The following is an 18,255-nucleotide window of genomic DNA, read 5'->3' as shown; positions in this document are numbered from 1 at the left end:
CGGCTGAACACACATAAAGAATGATGATATTTCAAGTAAGCTGCCAGCTCATCTGCTTCTTGGAAAGGGAATGCAGATTCTCTGTGGAGACTCAAGTCAGGTTTAGAAACAATACCACAAGAACTCAAACCAGAGGTAATATGCAGCATTATACGGCCGCATATTATCAGCATATGACAATATGACATTCTACTCACATCTCAAATTGTGGCACAAATAAACCAAAAAAGGAGCACCGTACAAGAATTTGAAAGAGTCTTCAGAGCGTCTTGAGTCTGTCTTTCTTCTTTCAGATTGTTCATTCAGCAGCTGAGCTCGCTTATTGGAGTTATTGATTTGCCCTTAACTCCCTTACTGTGTGGCCGGGTTGGCTCAGTGGGTAGAGCAGGCGCACATCTACTGAGAGGTTTATGCCTCGACGCAGAGGTCCAGGGTTCGAGTCCAACCTGTGACGATTTCCCAAAAAATAAATAAAAAACTCCCTTACTGTTGCCCTTCTCTCCCACTCTATGCTCAAACATGATGTAATAATAAGTAAACAATGGAACAAAAATGTATTATTCTGTGTGTGATCCAGGGGGTTTTTACATTTTGCAGTGATCCATCAGTAAAAGGACAGCATTTCTTATTTCTCCTGTTCTCATTAATGTGAATGCCTTTTGAGAGATGTGGTGTAATTATTTTGAACAACATTTGTATATAGAATAAAGAAAACTTTATTCAGATGCACCAAACATTACCACAGTTTTTGTGAATATAGAAAGATGATTTTGTTGAGAATGTACAGATGAGTTAGAAATAGATTACACCTTGAAAGCACTTCATGGGTTACCTTTAAAGGAGCTGTACTTAAAATACTGAACAACACAGCAGGCTGGGATTGCCTCCATATGGCTCTCATAGACTGTTACTCTGCGTACCTACGTTATACTACTCACTACATTAGTACAGTATACTGCATACAAAGAACAGAGAAACTCGGACTACAACACACACAGAGGAAGAGCGACTCATTCTCTGCTCAGGAAGCCATTATTCCACTATATCTTTACATAGATAATATTTGTCTGCTGCTATATTAATGTTCTAAATGTTGACTACAGCCCTTTTAAAGCCTTCTTTTAAGACTCATTTAGGGATTGTCATAGTATTAATAGAATACTGTCTGACTAAATTTCAGTTGGAGATATTATAATACACACCCTTACATCCCACCCGTAGCAGTCAACAATAATGTGTCTACAGAGATGAGTCAAATGTGATAATGTATTAGTTATCGTCAACGTTTCTCAACATTCTGCTCTTTCTGAGATAACTACTGTGAATCACTGGATGTGAGTGGTCATGGTCTTTTTCAGTGGTGTGAGAGCCACTTTTACCAGCTTTTATGGGTTGACACTGGTGTGCAGTTGAAACATGCAGCAAAACCCTGAACAATGGCATGACATCTGCTTGTTTCTGCTTTTCGTGCACTGCTGTGAAAGATGTTGAGTTGTGGTCAGACAGCAAATCCTCTGTTTGATCATTTTGAAACTGCCTTTTACTTCCTCCTCTGTGACATGTGTGCATGTAAGTGTGTAATAGTATCTGCTTTGTATGCAGGCAAGAACTACTCTTTTAATTATCTTTTTTAATTTCTTCATTGTGTGTCTTTAAAGCAATACCAATACCAATAATAAGATTTGTTATGACATTGTTAGCTCGAACTTGACTTCTTTACTACGGCATTTGTCACTCATAGTGACAGGTAGAGCAGATAACACAGGGCAAGGGGAAGGAAACACTGTTAGTTTTAGGCATGGATCGGTTGGTTTTAACCACCACTTGTATGGCTTGTATGCAAGTGTGTTTGTGTGTGTGCGTTTAGCAATGACTTATTACTTAATTCAGGGTGATGTCATTGCTGACATTATCACACCGGAACGGCAACAGCCCAGAAAGGAACAACACAAAACCTCTAATGACTGTTTGAAACGTGTCAAGTTAAAGAGCCACCAGTTCTAAATACCAGCAGCTCTACCAGCCAACTTGATTTCTAGCTTCATTTGAGACAGTGACTGATTACGAATGTATTGCCTGTTGGTATTTTGTGTTGTTTTTTTTTTTAATTAATTGTTAAAACACAGTTTAAGAAATGCTTTACAGACTTGGCCCTCTGTGTTTTGAAATACTGAGTAATCAGGATGGATTTGCAGGGTTTCGAGATGAAGTAAAGACACTGGTGCCTTGCTGAATGTATTCATGCATCATGCATCCATCAACAGCCTTGTGTCCTGTTCAGCGTTCCCTTAGACTAGGAGGCTGAACCCCAGCAAGTTCAGACACACTCGCTTCAAGTTTGAGGCATTCTGGAGGAAATTAGTAAAGAGCAAAGAGTAAGTAGATGTTGCAGGTTATTACATAGTGTACACACCAGAAGGTATATTTTAAATTATGCCAGGCAGTGGGAGAGTGTTTGAGGTTTGATTTTTTTTCTCAAAAGGGATGTAGTTCTCACTCGCTGTAGAAAGACTCATTATATTGACATCATGTGGTTGAAATGGGGCATCACACATTCAGCTGCATGTCATCCACTGTACAATATAACTACAATCTAAGCACAGAAAGACAGAAGAAGAAAGAGACAGAAAGGGGACGATTTTTAATCTTTATTGAATAAACTTAGTGAGTCTATGTGTTGTTATGTGTTTCCAGAGTAACCAGAGGCTGAGCAGCAGTCAGCCCAGCCAGCATCTGTCCACCCCAGTGGTCTCCATCACCACACCCAGCCTGCCTCACCAGAGTCTGGGCTATTCCGGCATCAGCTCTGCCTACAACAATGGTACCTGCTGCTTATCAGGATTTGTACCGTCTTGCTGTCGTTAGTGTAGGCCCTGAGAAGACGAAGACATTAAAATGTTTTTTTTTTTGTTTTGTTTTTTTGCTTCATTTCATTCAATGGATAGGTTACATTACCATTTATGTGCTGTTAAGTGTCAAATAAGAGAACAGGACAACCATGGACGGCAGCTCTTTTGGACATTTTGTTAGGGTTAGACTAACTATATCTGTGTTTTAAAATAATACAAAGATTTATAATTCTGTATAAAGATAATCAGTATCTTTTGATATGATGATTTTTTATTTGGGCCATCTGGGGACACAAACTTTCCAGCGAAAGTTGAGTGAAAGTGAAAGAGTTTCAGGTGGTTTAGCAGCTCATTGTGTGCAAATAAAGTTATATCACCGAAGGCCAAGGTTGGCTTGATGTATCAGTTTTGTGTGCTATCATGCTTACATGTCGTCTCTCTCTTTGTTAGATTACTCTCTGAACAGTGCTGAGCTGTCGGGCTTCGGCTCCCCTGCAGGGCCCTCTTTGGGCTCCATGGCGGCATGGCAGCAACACCAGCTGGTCTCACTGGGGTAAGTACCTGACACAGGTAACCTTTCTCTCTTAATGACTGACAAGACTTATACAGTTTCACAGTTTGTTAACACAGTTTTGTTAGTTGACATAGTTTATGTACACTAAGTTCAAATCATAAACAGAGTAATAAGTACAGGAGAGGACAAAGATGTGATGTGACATCTAGAGAGAGGCTACTGACTTAAGTTATACGCCTGGCACATTGCAGGACAAGTATGTGATTCACTAATGATGTCAACGTCACACAAGTTCAGATAGGGAGAAGGTATTCAGATTCTTTAATTAAAGTAGCAATATGACACAAATTAAGGGGAGACTTTAACTTTTGCTGAGCAGCAGCCACTGCGGCAACAAGCGACAGTTACAGGATGATGGGAATTGCTAAAACACAGTAAAACAGTAGCACAAATAGATATAAGTTGTGAAATCTGCAATACCTATTTTTATTTTGCTAATATAGCTAATGTTAGCCACTAGGTTACTGGTCATACCAGACCAAATAAGACTGAAGCAGGAAAACCCCTGAGTGTATTGAATAGGGCAAAGGGGCAACTCCTTATGAGTTATAATTTTCATTTGTGGAGCTATGTGTTATGTCTCCTTTAAAAATGTACATTTGCATTTATATTTATATATTCTTAGCTAAATGTACTCAAAGTATCTAAAGTAAAAATGCACTAAATGCAAAACCACGCCTCCTGTGAGTGTTTTACTATAACAAAATTATATTATTACATTATTTCTGATAATGCATTAATGTGTAAGAAGTATTTCATTGTTTTAGTTGGTCAATATGGAGCTGCTTTTAATTTTAATAAAATACCTCAGAGTCACTGCAGGGGGGCCTCCAAATTATTGTTAATTTTTTTTTTTAAATCCAAATGTCTTAACATGAATCCAACATATTATTAGCAAATATAAATCCCCACTGCTTACTGGCCTATAGGTAAGATAGTCACCAAGGCCATCCACAGTTCATCCTAAGGATTCAATGTGCCACATGTATGTTTAACATTAAAACATGATTTATAAAATCGTGCCAACAATTATTAGGCTATTTTAATAGTTTAGTATTCTGTGCAAAAAAAGGTATGTATAAAGGCTTTAAGCTGCTCTACATGTTATTGAAGGCCCAGTTTAATATGCAACTTCATTTTATACAGTATATGCAGTAGGGGGTCCCTGCTCTTTTAGTTGAGGGGTCCTTGGTTTAAAAAACCTTGAAGACCCCTGGTCTAGAGACTTGTTAGTTTCACCACTAGGTGGCGCCTTTGCTCCGCAGTCACAGCCTCAAAGCATCCTCTTCCTCTGTCCCTCCATCTGTAGGTCGGGGAGCTCCAATCTCTCCATCAACACCAACCACAACGTCAACATCAAAGCCGAGCCCATCTCCCCACCCCGCGACCACCTCAGCCAATCAGGGTACATGACCCAGGCTCATGCCCCTTCCCATCCTCACCCATCCACCAGAGCAGACATGGGGAGGTCTCCTGCAGACAGCGTCTGCTCCTCCTGCAGCTCCCACGAGGGGGGCAGCGACCGCGAAGAACAGCAGCAGCGGCTGGACTTCCACATGAGTCGCTCAGAGGGCAGGCAGAGTCCCACGCTCAAACGCATGCGAATGGACAGCTGGGTGACATAGACACCTACATGACGTCACACAGGGCAATCACAGGAGGGACACTGTTATGCAAATGAAGTGTGGATTGTATTGATGTGTTTCTGTTATTTTCACTTTCAGTTATCTTTGTTTTTTATGTTTTTTTGTGGACAGGTTTTTGTGGTCGGAAGTGTTGAGCAAAAATAGTCTGAAAAATGATGGATCTGTCATCTCATCAACTTTCAGAAAATCTTCAGTGGTACTTAAAATATAACATGCCGTCCTTTTTCAAATATAAATCATTTAAGCATCAGAGACAATAATAATGTGGGTCCAATTGCAGTACAATCTGTCATTTTCTTATCCAGTGGGATGCAGTACTTTACACAGAACAATCAGAAAAGCTGAGATTAGTGTTTTTTGCCAGCGTTGTGGCTTCATGATTTGGGTAGTAAAGCAGTGAAGTGCTTCTGGATGTCTCCCACTGGGGGTCACCTAATTCATTTCTGATCTTCTCAGGGTTTGAAACATTGAACAAGTCCAACATGAAAGTAATACTCCCTGCACATCATCCCTGTTAGTCCTCTTTATAAAAACACTTAATTTATATCAGCCAAAGCAGTGTGCTGTTTTTATGTTGTTTGTGTTTGTTTTTATATTGTGCACAGAATAAGACCATTTTTCATCAGATTTAAAACTGAAAGCCATGGACACTTGTTCTGTATGAAATCTCTATGAAATATGTCATTATTGTTTTGTATATACTATCTTTAATATATATCACTTTTGGTGTAACTATATATCATTGATCTGTCTATTGTATCTGCCTGGGTGAAATATGACACCTCCACCAGATTTGACAAAAGTATATTTTTGTGGATGATTGCCATATTTACAAGGCGTTGTCCTTTCCTTTCATACACCATGCTGCACTATCTTGAAACCAGGGTCTCCAATAATATACTGAAAGGGAAATGCAAGAAAAGATGTGTTATTGAACAAAAGACATATAGCTCTTCAGAAATTGTTTTACAAAAGGGATGTACTATAACAGACAAAGATGGCAATACAAAATGATAAAACTTTCTCTTTTTTTGTGGGATAGCCTCAGCAGGGCTAAATCTGGCCAGACTGATAAGGTGAGGTGAGCATAGGCTCACATGGGACGAGAGGAAAGCTACTTCATTAATCTCCTGTCACAATAACCACAGAGAAACACACAAGAACAAAGTTGTACTTATATTGTGTGTTTGTACATGAGGTAACTTCCTCTTTGATCATTTAAGTCACAATGAAGGAACTAAACTTAAAGATGCATTAATAAAATTTGATCAGAAGTTCATACACTGATGAATATTTACATGGTTAGGATTTTTTTTATGTCTTTAATGCTTTGTTTTTATAAAAAAAAAAGTGAATGTACACATGAGTCTTATCTAGCCACAGATAAAGGTGGTTAACTGATATGTATAAATGCACACATCACTGATGCTTTTTGTCATACAGATTGATGTACATTAGTATGACAGTTCATGAGGGTCTTGAAGATGGGAATTTCCTTAACAGATGTGTGACTGATCAGTTCATGATTAATGCCGAGAAAATGGAACTTGTGGGTAAGTAGGAGGCAGCACATGTGGCAAGGAGTGCAAAGCTGCAAGAGTTACCACAGTTTCATGCATGGATGGGAAGCATCAATCAACATCTACATCAGTGATGGCTGTAAAAAGAAAGGGACAAAAAGAGCTGAGACAAAGTTTTGTAACAAACCTGGTGTTCTTTTTTAAAGAAGAAAGGAAACTTATTGTGAGTTTAAACAATTACAGTATGAAAGGGAATGTTATCAGAATACTTCAAAAGCAATAGCCTTAAAAAAATAAATTGTCAGCTATCTGGATGTGCCAGATGCAGAGGTGACCATAAATGCAAAATGTGGTGACAAATGCAGATGTGCAAATCAGAACTGTAGAGGAAGTCATGTTGCTTGGTTAATGGGAATGCAAGAATGCAACAAGAAAGTTAAAAAACAAACAGAAAACAAATCTCTGCTGAGAGTCAATTTGGCTGTTTACAGGAAGGGCTGACATTGATAGCATCAGTATGTACTGGATTGTTATGACATGTTGGACTACAATAGCTAGCTGCAAACAGATGGGAACTATGTAGTACAGTGTGAGGATATACTGGGCAAATCAGAAAATGCCTGTGTAAATCAGACCTGGCTTAAATCATGTGTGTTGTGTGGTAGAGAACTGGAACAAGAATTCAGTTACTAGAACTCATCAGGAGGTAAGATATGAATGAAGTGGAGGAAGTTGAGGATTCACAACAGACAATGTGAGAGGTGTAATGTTTAACACTTCTGCTTGGTAGCATAAGCACTGATGTTAACTGTGTGTATTAAATGTAAATGATGATCTATTGTGTGGGAAGAAAATAGTGTGTTACTTGTTAGCCTATGAGAAGAAAAAAGGTTTTTCTTTTGCAGCATTGATGGAATAAATAGTCCAGCAGTATATTATTTGATACCATCTCATGTCAGTTACACATTTGGAACTTTAGTCAGTGATTAAAGCATAAACTTTAACGGTTCAGCAACAGGATTATACTAGTTCAGACAAGAAAAAAGCAAGTACCTCACTGACTCAGCACACTGAGCATTAGAGGGTGGTTAAATGTGCCAAGGTTAATGGGAATGATGAGGCCAAACAGCGGTTTGAGAAAAGATTAGCTTCTGTGAGCCACAAAAGACTGCTCTAGAAATAAGTCTAGCAAATAAAAAGAAGTATTTTTAGATTTATGGCGATTTTTGATGGACATATAATGGGACTAATTGACTCATGATTCAGCTTTATGTGGACACATCTATGGGTCCAAGTAACATCACAGAATATACTTTCATGAATACACAACTGACTCTTTTGACCACAAAACATTTTAATCCTACATCCGTTAGTCCAAAAGTGTGTGAAATATCTAACAACATTCATGTGAAGTCATAAGAGGAACATGTATTTGAATGATCTTTTAGTCAAAGGTGACAGAAGTCAAATTACTCAACACATAACACAGGGGTTTGATTTGCTATGAGATTTGGAAACATGCTCTAGTTAGCTGGAGTGATAGCCTAACCAGAAAATCGTTTTACTTTTTAAAATAAATGTTGTAGTGTTGAATAGGACAACCTTGTATTAAACATACAGCGCATTACCATAATTGTACATAGTCTAATGATTGAATCACCTCTGAAAGGCTGTTCAGTCTGCTGACTGCCAACACAATGTTAAGGCTAGATGTCTTAAAACGCATATTTAGCCTACACATCGCACTCATAAATATCTAGATGCCTTATGTCTTAAAACGCTTTCAATCTGCCTATTTATTTTCTATAGGCTACTTTTCTTTCTTATTTGGTAAACGCGCTTGTGGGCAGGGCTTTTATTTTGAAAGTCTTAATCTAACAGAGGTTGTGTGTGGCTTGATGTTTGACGCTCACACGAAGAGAAGGAAGTCTTTCAAAGCCACGCATTATGGTCGATGTTCTGAGCGGTTGCACCAATGTTTAGCAGCCACGAGGTGAATGACGTCTGAGGTTCTTAACAGTGGAAAAAAGGTAAAACTTGACTTATTATTTATTGTCGTTTCTAGAGGAATAAGCCGAAAGGTAGAGTTACCTGTAGGGGTCTTTGTGGTGGGGCTGTTCCAGGTGAGCCTCCTTCGTGCCCTGGGAAATGGTTCTTCTGGCGGACAGGTGAGAACTCAGAGCGGCATCCATTCCAACTCTTCCTCTTGGGAGCTTACAACTGTATGTAATGTAACGTTAGAGGCTGCGGTCAAAGTCTTATGGCATTTTTGAAGGCTTAATCTACAGATCAATTTTGTGCAACAGGGTTTAGAAAACGTTTCCATGTCGACATGAGTCAGTTGTCAATACGGGATTGATACCAAACAAACAACTTATTTAAATAGAAATGTGATCTTGGTCACCCAGCAGTCCTGTAGTAGCTCTGACTCTGCTGGACGCAGCGAGGAGTTGCGATGTCATGTTCATGTTCAGAAGAAGAGACGACAAATGACAGCAATGTAGTTCAGAGAATAGCACAAGTTGGAAGAGTGATGTGTTGGTTGCATGCGGAATGAGAGAGCAACCCCCATCTTGCCACTTTTTGAGATACAATATAATTTTTATGTAGCCTAGGCTATATGGCCGGGGTGGCAGGGTAATATTATTATTTGCTAGATTCTTTAAATGGAGATGGTCCGATCTTTGCTTAGAGAGCGGCGGGTCACTTTTAGGCAATGCAGTGGTGGACAGCGTACTGCGTCTATAGGACTTATTTTCGGAGTAATATATGGAAGAAAATCTATTCTGGATGGCGTAAGTTAAATAGCCCACTTTCTCTAACTCTGGATGCTTTTGAAACCTCTTTAGGGTAGCCTATTTCCCCACTTACATCCCAGCATCTAGACCCAAATATTTGTGTTGTCACTCTCAAAGCCTTGGAACCACTAAACTGACAGCTTAAAGTTTGCAAACCATTAGAACTAAATATTTTTCATTGATGCATGTGTTATTTTATTTTTTGTTGTTGTGTGTTTTCTGCAGTAAGGTTTAAACATGTCACATGTCCCATAGCAAAGAAAACCACAACTTGTGAAATAGTTTCAGGAAATAGCTTCTAGCTCTGACAGGACAGAGCTGTGATGCAGTTGCTCAGCTACTCCCACCGACTGAGAAAAGACATAACACAAAGTCTTCTTTATGACTGCTGCCATATCAGTTTTTTTATATGATTATCTGGTATTTGCTATCACAATGACAGTTAATACGGTGACATTTTAAAATCATTGTTTGTTCATCTTTAGATTTCTAAAATTAGAGCATCCAGTCTGCAAAAGTGCTTTCATGTTTAACAACAGATTAACCTAGTATCATTTTAAAACCCTAACATCTGTTATTTGTATTCTATCAGGCATTTTGTAAAATCAGTGTCTTTGTTCATTCCAATAGTGGTGACCTCATTTTAAATGAAAGTAGGAATACAGTATCTGTAGACGTGCAGTTTTCTTAGTCGTCAGTACTTGTGTCAGTCTGCTCCAGGACCTGTAATAACGGCGTTTGAGGCTCACTAGGTACAGAATCTCATCATTTTCCCAGTCATAGCCTACTTATTACCAGCATTACAATCCCAAATGTTATTTTTAATTTCTTTTACCACATTTTATTAGAACACGCATTACACACTTGAAATACACACACATGCTCAGGACCTGTACATGCACAAATGGAGAGATGTCAGAGTGAGAGGCGCTGCTACTGCCCATGGACAGGCACCCTGAGCAGTCATGGGTTAGGTGCCTTGCTCAAGGGCACCTTGGCTGGACTGAGCTACTGCCACCCCCAAATGCATATTTTTTCAGTTAAGTTTGAGCATATACAACATTTCATCCGTTTATAGCTCTTTTATAGTGTCCTCTTTACTTTGCAGTGGTCACTCTTCATGCTTATATACCAGCAATAGAAATGCTCTTTCTTGAAATGTCTTTTAATCCATGTAGGCGCTTGTATTACATACATGTACACTGTTATCAGTAGAAACAACACTCTTTTAAAGGAGACGTATCATGCTCATTTTCAGGTTCATACTTATATATTTTGGGTTTGTACTACAACATGTTAACATGCTTAAATGTTCAGACAACATTATTTTTCTCATACTGTCTGTCTGAATATACCTGTATTCGCCCTCCGTTAACATTTATTAAACAGGTAACGTTACTGAGAAGCAGCAGTCAAACGACAAGTTTTAGGCTAACTTAACAACGGTGAAATGATTTGATTGATTTGTAAAATGTAGAGATGTTCCGAAGCTCCGATACTGCCTAAAATGCTGGTATTGGTATCGGGAAGTACTGGAGTTTATGCACCGATCTGATACCACGTTTATAAAGCCCTAAAGAAAAAATACGTTAAAGTTTATGTTCTTTTTCCGTTATAACTGACTGTCAAACTGGAGAATAAAAGAACGTTCTGGGGCGTTCATTGTTTGTGTTTGTTCATGTTTCACAAAGAGTTTAACCTGAGCCAGAGCGACAACAAAGATAGAAATCATATCACATCCATACAGGGATAGTAGTATACAGTTGTTAAAACATAATAAAATATATGACACACTGGTATCAGTACTCGGTATCGGCCGATACGCAAGTTCAGGTATCGGAATCGGTATCGGGAAGCAAAAAATGGTATCGGGCCATCTCTAGTAAAATGTAACAGCCGATGTTGGAAAATGCCAAAGGATTAAAACTAGTCATACATTTACTGAGTAATACAAATCACACCAATCTAATGCTCTTTTCAGAGCTTGCCCAAGAGAAGTTGTTTTTTAATTTAATTTTTTTTTAATATTTTATAGTTATTAACTGGAAAAACTATTTTTGTTAAATACGAAATCGTCACCATCGAGCCACCATCATGGTTGGTTTTGAAATTTGGGAGCAGCCAGCCCCATGTGACACTTTCGTCCAATCAGCTGCAGCCATCGTGGTTGAAGGAGGATGTTGACTGTTTTCTGTGCTTGTCAGTGGTCAGTGGAGAGAAACTGGTTGCGAGCCCACTAGCGTGCATTGCTGGGAAGCGGAGCGATCCCATCTGTGAAAACAACGCGTATATGGACATGTACCATTATAGATATGTATTCTCCACTGTGCGCGTCTCTGCTGCGTGCTGGCTGTGTTCTGGTTTTGTTCCGTCCTCCGTCACGCACCGTACCGCACCGGGAGCATCTCAGAAGTGGAGCGTCTTGCTGCCCGATTCGCAGATTTTTTTGTCGTTACAAGTACTTTACAGAACAATCACGTGTTTTATTAAGCTAGTATCTACCTTCTACTCTAGGCACTCCTGTAATTAAACTCCATGTCTTCTCTTTTGTGGTGTTGTAGAGGAGACGTATACAATATTGGACCGTTTCGCGGCTGGTGGAAAATCAAGCATTTACTTGAATGGCTATGATTGCTCGTGGGGCCCATGGCAGCAGAGACGCACCTGGTGGAAAATGCCTGTAAGGACATTAATGCAGCTCAAAGAGATAGCACTAAGAGAGGAACAGGAGAACGAGGCAATGGAGTTCAGAGAATAGCACAGGTTGGAAGAGAGTGATGAAATGCAATCTGAGGTTAAATAGGACAAGTAAGACCTGTAATTAAGCTCACAAGTAGTATCGCCCTGAAGTGTATAAATACCCTCTATGTGAGGCATTTTAGGATTAACATTTATTTTATTTTTAACACAAAACATACAACTCACGACATGGACACATCACCTCCCTATCTGAACCCCCCACTCGCCATCACCACCTCCCTATACAAAAAGATGAAATAATTGCCGTAATGTTCAATACAATAAAATAACATAAACCAACTGTACACCAAATAAACACATTATGTACATATGATAACACTGTAAGCACATTGCATACGTCTATCCCCCAGTACATGGCATCCTAGGAGCCCTCCGAAGAGCTCAGGTATTTTCACCATTTTTTTGTGTAAACACTTCATCTTGCAAATCGTTTGTATGACATTTTTTCAAATGCTACTACTCTCGCCATCTCACAAGCCCATTCTTGGATTGAAGGTACCCCTTCGTTCCTCCATCCTCTCAGAAGAATCTGTTAAACTGGTTATTACCAGTTACTGCTTATGTGCTTATCTATTCTGTTCAGGATTGACCCATCTCCCAGAACAAATAATCTTGGGCTGAATGGAACCTGGGTCCCTGCAATCCCACAAAGGTTATCATGTATCCCTGTCCAAAATTCCTGGACCTCATCACAGGACCATAGGACATGTAATTGGCCGTCCTCTGTCTTACCTTTCCAACAATTTGGTGTGTCTCTTAATTCAAGTCTAAACAACCTGGAGGGAGTCCAATAGAAGCGATGCATAATCTTAAACTGAATAAGAATGAATACCCTTTTCTCATCTGTTTTTGTCGTTTAACAGCAATTTCCTGGTAAAATAAATAATAATTATTAGGGGCGTTGAAATGAATCATTGCATCGATGCATTGTGATGCAGACCTGGATGATTCTGCATCGATTCAGTGACAGACCATAATCGATTATTGCCTACTGATGTTTCTGGTTGATTTTCCGGCCACTGCTGTTTTTGCCTTTTGTCTGCTGAGTTCAGACTCCTGAACTCCAGACTCCTACCTACCTGACCTTTAAATGCCCTATGTAAGGCATTTAAAGGGGGAATCCCCCCCCATTTTGAACAATACGATTGGGGGGGGGGTATATTCTAATGAGCCTGCATGTGAGGATGGGGAGCAACATCTGAATGGCTTGTTGGATCTAATTTTATGATCTAGTCAGCCCACAAAAAACTGACTGGGTTGTGTTATTTCACAGTTGGTGCGTTGCTAGGCACTCCAGATACCCAAATGTATGTACACAAGGTCTGAAAAAGGGAGTTTTTCCTGAGATGTCCCTTGGGTAAGGTGTTATGATTAGAAACATGTCCTAATATATGTTACAATACATTATATATTTTTTAATCAACAGCATTATAGACTTATTTAATATAATATAAGTTTAATATATATTTACATTTCTTTTGTACATAGCCTACTTACTTCAGAGCACTAGTTGTGGTCATTTTGTGTTTCTTTTTCATAATTTTTTTCTTCATCCATCATTGTGTTAGGTTTGCGGTCGCAGTTTGTTTAATGCTGTGACATTTGACTTCTGCACTATTGGTTGCTTGTTCATCCTGATCTAGGAGACCAGTCTTGTTTTTTGGCCATCTAGCTGAATTTCTCTTTACGTAAGAGGGTCAGATAAATGACTAAATGTGTTGACAGTGAAGTTAGTGAGGGCTTTTTGGACAAGGTTATCTGCACTGCAGAAAGAATGGATGCTTCGGCAGAGGCACCTTGAACAGAGGCTGTGACCCTGTGCGTCACAGCCTTCACAGTGTCCACAGAATGGGCTGGCAGTAGGGATGCACTCTGAAAGCGATGTAATTTGCTGTATAACGTTGAACAGGCACATGTTTTTAAATCAAGACTTGATGAAAGTGGAGTTCTCCCCATTAACTAATTGGAATGGAGGCTGATCTGGCCAGCTGTGTGTGTGCATTCACATTGCATCTCTTTAGTCCAGGTTAGTCTGGCTGACCCCTTTTGGCTTGACTGGCAGTTCAAATGAATGTTATGGCCCACTCAGCTGTGTGGCCACCTGCTTGTATATTAGTTACATCATTACGCCAGAGCCCTGTTTATTAGCAATGGACTGTTACCTACGGTATTACACAATTTAAGCTTAACTCATTTCATAGGGTTCCAGTGTCCCGCTTGACCACACTTTAGTAGTACAGTATACATGGTTATTGTAGTCATTTTGTTCTCTCATGATGCTCTCTATAAACCGTTCCAGCTGGTCTAATACTTCATAACTGGGCTGTTGTGGTTATTATTGGGACTATTCAGAGTATTTATTAATGTGGAGGGTCTTTGTATAAAGTCTGCGGAGTGCAGTGTACAGAGCACAGCTAAGGTCCCTCTATGCACTACAGTCTCAGTGAGTATTTGCACACTTATGTTCCACTATTATTCCGGATATGATAACATTCCAAATTTGACACAGGTCATGTAAACGGCATATTCCATTTGGATATTCCGAATAGGGCCTTTTTTCAGTTTTGGCATATCTGATTAAGACATGTGGGATATGCTGGTATTATTTGGGTTTTGGAAGCATTCTTTGGCCATGTAAACGGCGTAACTTTTTTTATATATCAATGAACTTTACATTCAAGCCATTGCTAAATGAGTTGATACAAAGCTAATTAAGACTATCAGCTCCACACAACTCTCTCTGGATTTCTCAGTGTGACTATGTTCAGAAGACTGTGGCGTCCGGCAACTTTCCCGCGCAGAAACTCGATTGAAGATAATGACCTCTTCTGAAGAGTCCGTCATGTTTTTTTAATTCCTCCGTGTCCTCCTTGGCTACTAGCAACTGTGTGGAGGAGGATGGGGGTGGTGCGCGATCACGGAAGGCTCCTATCATGTGGATTCAACAACAGTGGTGTTGTCATTACTTAGAATTCTTCATGGGGGAGACAGAAACTACACACTATAGCTTTCAGAATAGCATCTCAATCTTGGTTTTTACTGCAGTTTATGGCCTCTTGCCTGTTTACGGCTTACTGTCAGCTCTGTGCGTTGCTATAGTCTATGGTATGCTATGGCAACCAGCTAACAGTTTGCAAGGCTGCAGTAGAGATGCATGCATAAAGTGAACTTATTCACAGCTGCTTATTTACACATCCCGCAGACAAATTCATTTGTGTTCATTTGTTGTATTTCTGAAGACTGTAAACCGAATATTCACTCTGCTTTTACTATTTTGTGTCTCCACGGACTCCTGAGGAAAATATCTGGCTCTGTAACTGCTAAGTGCTCCACTATGTTCATAAGCTAGTCTCTAACTTTGTCTGGCTGTTGTTTGGCGTGGACAGGTAGCGTCCAGTGGAGGGCGTTTTCTAGGGGTGCACGATTCAGAAAATGTCACGATTCGATATCGAATTTTAGGCTCAAGATTCGATTCTAAATTGATTTTCGATTCAAAATTATTATTTTTTTAATTCAAAAATATGAATCGATTTTGAATCGGTAGAGCTTGAATCGTGATTCGAATGTGAATCGATTTTTTTGCACTTTGCATTTTTTTGCACACCCCTGTAGTTGGTTTGCTTTGGTCCGAATCAGTTGGTGTGTTAGTAAACTTGGAGAGATTTGCCCTCGGTTTGGTTTGGTTTGGTTTCACACCTGGAAAAATCCAAGCGTACCAAAATGCGTCATTACAAATCAGGCAAGAACGTCCAGCCCTCTTATTGGTTGGATATGTCTGGGGGCGGGATCAAGAAAGTAAATACAGGAAGAAGGTCCTGTGTTCTGGTCTAGTGGTCAAACCAGCTCATTTCATTAAAATGATCAAACATTGTTTCACAAGAGACGTTACTTCGTCTGCTCTGGTCACCGAGACTTCGCTCTGCTCTGCCGGCGTCTGTCTCCAACTTTAGCGGCGGCTGGTGTTACCATGGAGAAGCTTGACCGCAGTCTATTTCTGTAAGAGAAACACTGCAAGCTGCTACAGTTTGCTGCTTTGCTGCATCGCAGATTGCTGAACACACCTGACTACAGGAGACATCAGCTCAGACTGCTGAACACACCTGACTACAGGAGACATCAGCTCAGACTGCTGGACACACCTGACTACAGGAGACATCAGCTCAGACTGCTGAACACACCTGACTACAGGAGACATCAGCTCAGACTGCTGGACACACCTGACTACAGGAGACATCAGCTCAGACTGCTGGACACACCTGACTACAGGAGACATCAGCTCAGACTTGCGGAGCATGTATAGTTGGTGCAGTTCAAGTACGGATCACGTTCTCACCACAAACGAACCGCTCCAGAGTTGGATTGAAAGCGTACCGAGACCACCTCTTCAAGCAGGTCTGTGTTTGTTTGGTCCGCTTTTGGTGTGCACCAGAGTTTGATTGCCGTGTTCTCACCTGCCCAGTCGAACCGCACCACCGGGGCAAACGACCTCTAGTTTGATTCAACCGAACTAAAGGCTGTTGGTGTGAAAACACCCTTATCGCCCTCAAACACCAGGAGGAGCTTTAATTTTGGCCGACCTGACTTGCTGGGTTGGAGGGCGGGCAGTCGGACTCAATGACCAATCTGATTGGTGGAGTGCTAACCCGGAAATGACGGGGATGAGCGGGATGAGCGTGACTAAACCTCTCAAAATCTGACGAAAATCCTTTAAACTGACCTTTGTCGATCTGAAATGAAGACAGATTCAGCAACTGCACGGCCTATTTCTCTCTTAAAATGTTTTCAGAAACGCGTTTCGGTGAACTATTTTAGTACAATATGAGATCGTATTCCGAACTAAGCCGCCATTATGCCCGGTTGAAAAATCTGGGAGTAGCCAGACCCACGTGACTCGTTCGTCCAATCAGCTGCTGGTTTTCATTTTTTGGGCGACAATACAGATTAGCGCCACCTGCTGTTATGGAGACATATTACGTCTCGCGCACGGGCAGAACATATGCTCAAGTCGGCGCCGCTTCGGTGTGTCCTGAGGCACTTTTTGGACCTCGGGGAGCCGACTGATCAGTCCGACTGACTTTTCTGCCGACGGTCGGCCGTCAGGTTAGTGTGTGTGTCAGGGACTTTAGAATTTTCTTGCAGAAAACAGTTTCCTGCTGAAACCAACACAATGAGCTGAAAAATAAACACTACATTAGTAGTTCTGTAGCTCTGAGTGAAGTTGGGTAATACTTGGTTTGTCATTATGAGCAGCCACTTTTACTTAACACAAAGTCATTTTTGTCATAAAAAATGAGTCAAACTGATTGATTATCAAAATGGTTGGCGATTAATTAGTAAAATAGTAATAGTGACAACTTATCAATTAATCTTGGCAGCTCCTAGATTTATTTCACTGACTGTTAACTGTTAACTCAAACAGTAACATGTTGTAACCATTTCAACACAATGAATCTGTTGAAACACTTGTGGACCAGTAGCTCATGACAAAATTCTATACTTGAGATAAGCTATTCCTCTTAGTCAATCGTCACTCGATTAATAGACAGATCTGCAGTCAGGCAGCAGTCAGGCCTATCAGTGACCATCATCCTTTTTTCTGCCTGCTGTCTCTCTCTCACCCTTACAGTGATCCAACATTTAATCCTTGTATTTGGGTCAGGCTAGACAATTCTGAATCTAGGATATCTGAGTCTTTAGTTTACAAATATTCTCTAAACTAGATATAGAGAAAAGTGAATGTAGACTACGTCCCGGGAAAACTACTTCAGCCCACCTTTAGCTATAACTGTTCATACTAAAGTCCCTTCTGGAAAAAAATATTTCGGTGAAAACCTGCTGGCTATTGTTTGTTGTAGTTTGGTGTCAGTGTCTGAGATTAGATGTCACATTTTAAAATTCTTCTTCTACATTTTCAAGCTGTATTTTCAGTTTTACTTTCCGCAATTTTCTCTTTTTAACATCTCTGCAGATTTTGTAAACAGTGATTTGTGTCTTGTTCCTTGATCTGCCACTGCCCACCCCGTCTTCCTCCACTTCCCCTTACCAGCTGATAACATGGCATGTCATCCGTCACAATTAATGACAACTGCCTGACTGCTTTGTCTGTCT

The 18,255-nt window shown here is 40.2% G+C and overlaps 2 protein-coding genes across 8 annotated transcripts in view; both read left to right on the top strand.

The window, feature by feature from the left end:
- Window positions 1-7,532, top strand: part of LOC144515024 (myocyte-specific enhancer factor 2A-like) — a 51,420-nt gene extending 43,888 nt beyond the window's left edge. For all 3 annotated transcript variants that reach the window (XM_078245758.1, XM_078245930.1, XM_078245841.1), the window contains exons 8-10: window positions 2,695-2,821; window positions 3,300-3,402; window positions 4,733-7,532. In XM_078245758.1, coding sequence (XP_078101884.1) covers window positions 2,695-2,821; window positions 3,300-3,402; window positions 4,733-5,048 — 546 coding nt within the window. In that variant the 3' untranslated portion in view covers window positions 5,049-7,532. The remainder of the gene's footprint in view (window positions 1-2,694; window positions 2,822-3,299; window positions 3,403-4,732) is intronic.
- Window positions 7,533-8,496: 964 nt separating this feature from the next.
- Window positions 8,497-18,255, top strand: part of mctp2b (multiple C2 domains, transmembrane 2b) — a 44,409-nt gene continuing 34,650 nt past the window's right edge. For 4 of the 5 annotated variants that reach the window (XM_078244722.1, XM_078244036.1, XM_078242464.1 and 1 more), the window contains exon 1: window positions 8,497-8,619. The gene's annotated coding sequence lies outside the window, so the exon portion shown is untranslated. The other variant, XM_078243253.1, reaches the window with a different exon arrangement.

The sequence above is a fragment of the Sander vitreus genome, chromosome 1, assembly GCF_031162955.1.
Source record: "Sander vitreus isolate 19-12246 chromosome 1, sanVit1, whole genome shotgun sequence".
Classification (NCBI taxonomy): domain Eukaryota; kingdom Metazoa; phylum Chordata; class Actinopteri; order Perciformes; family Percidae; genus Sander; species Sander vitreus.
This window is presented reverse-complemented; position numbering and strand designations above follow the sequence as displayed.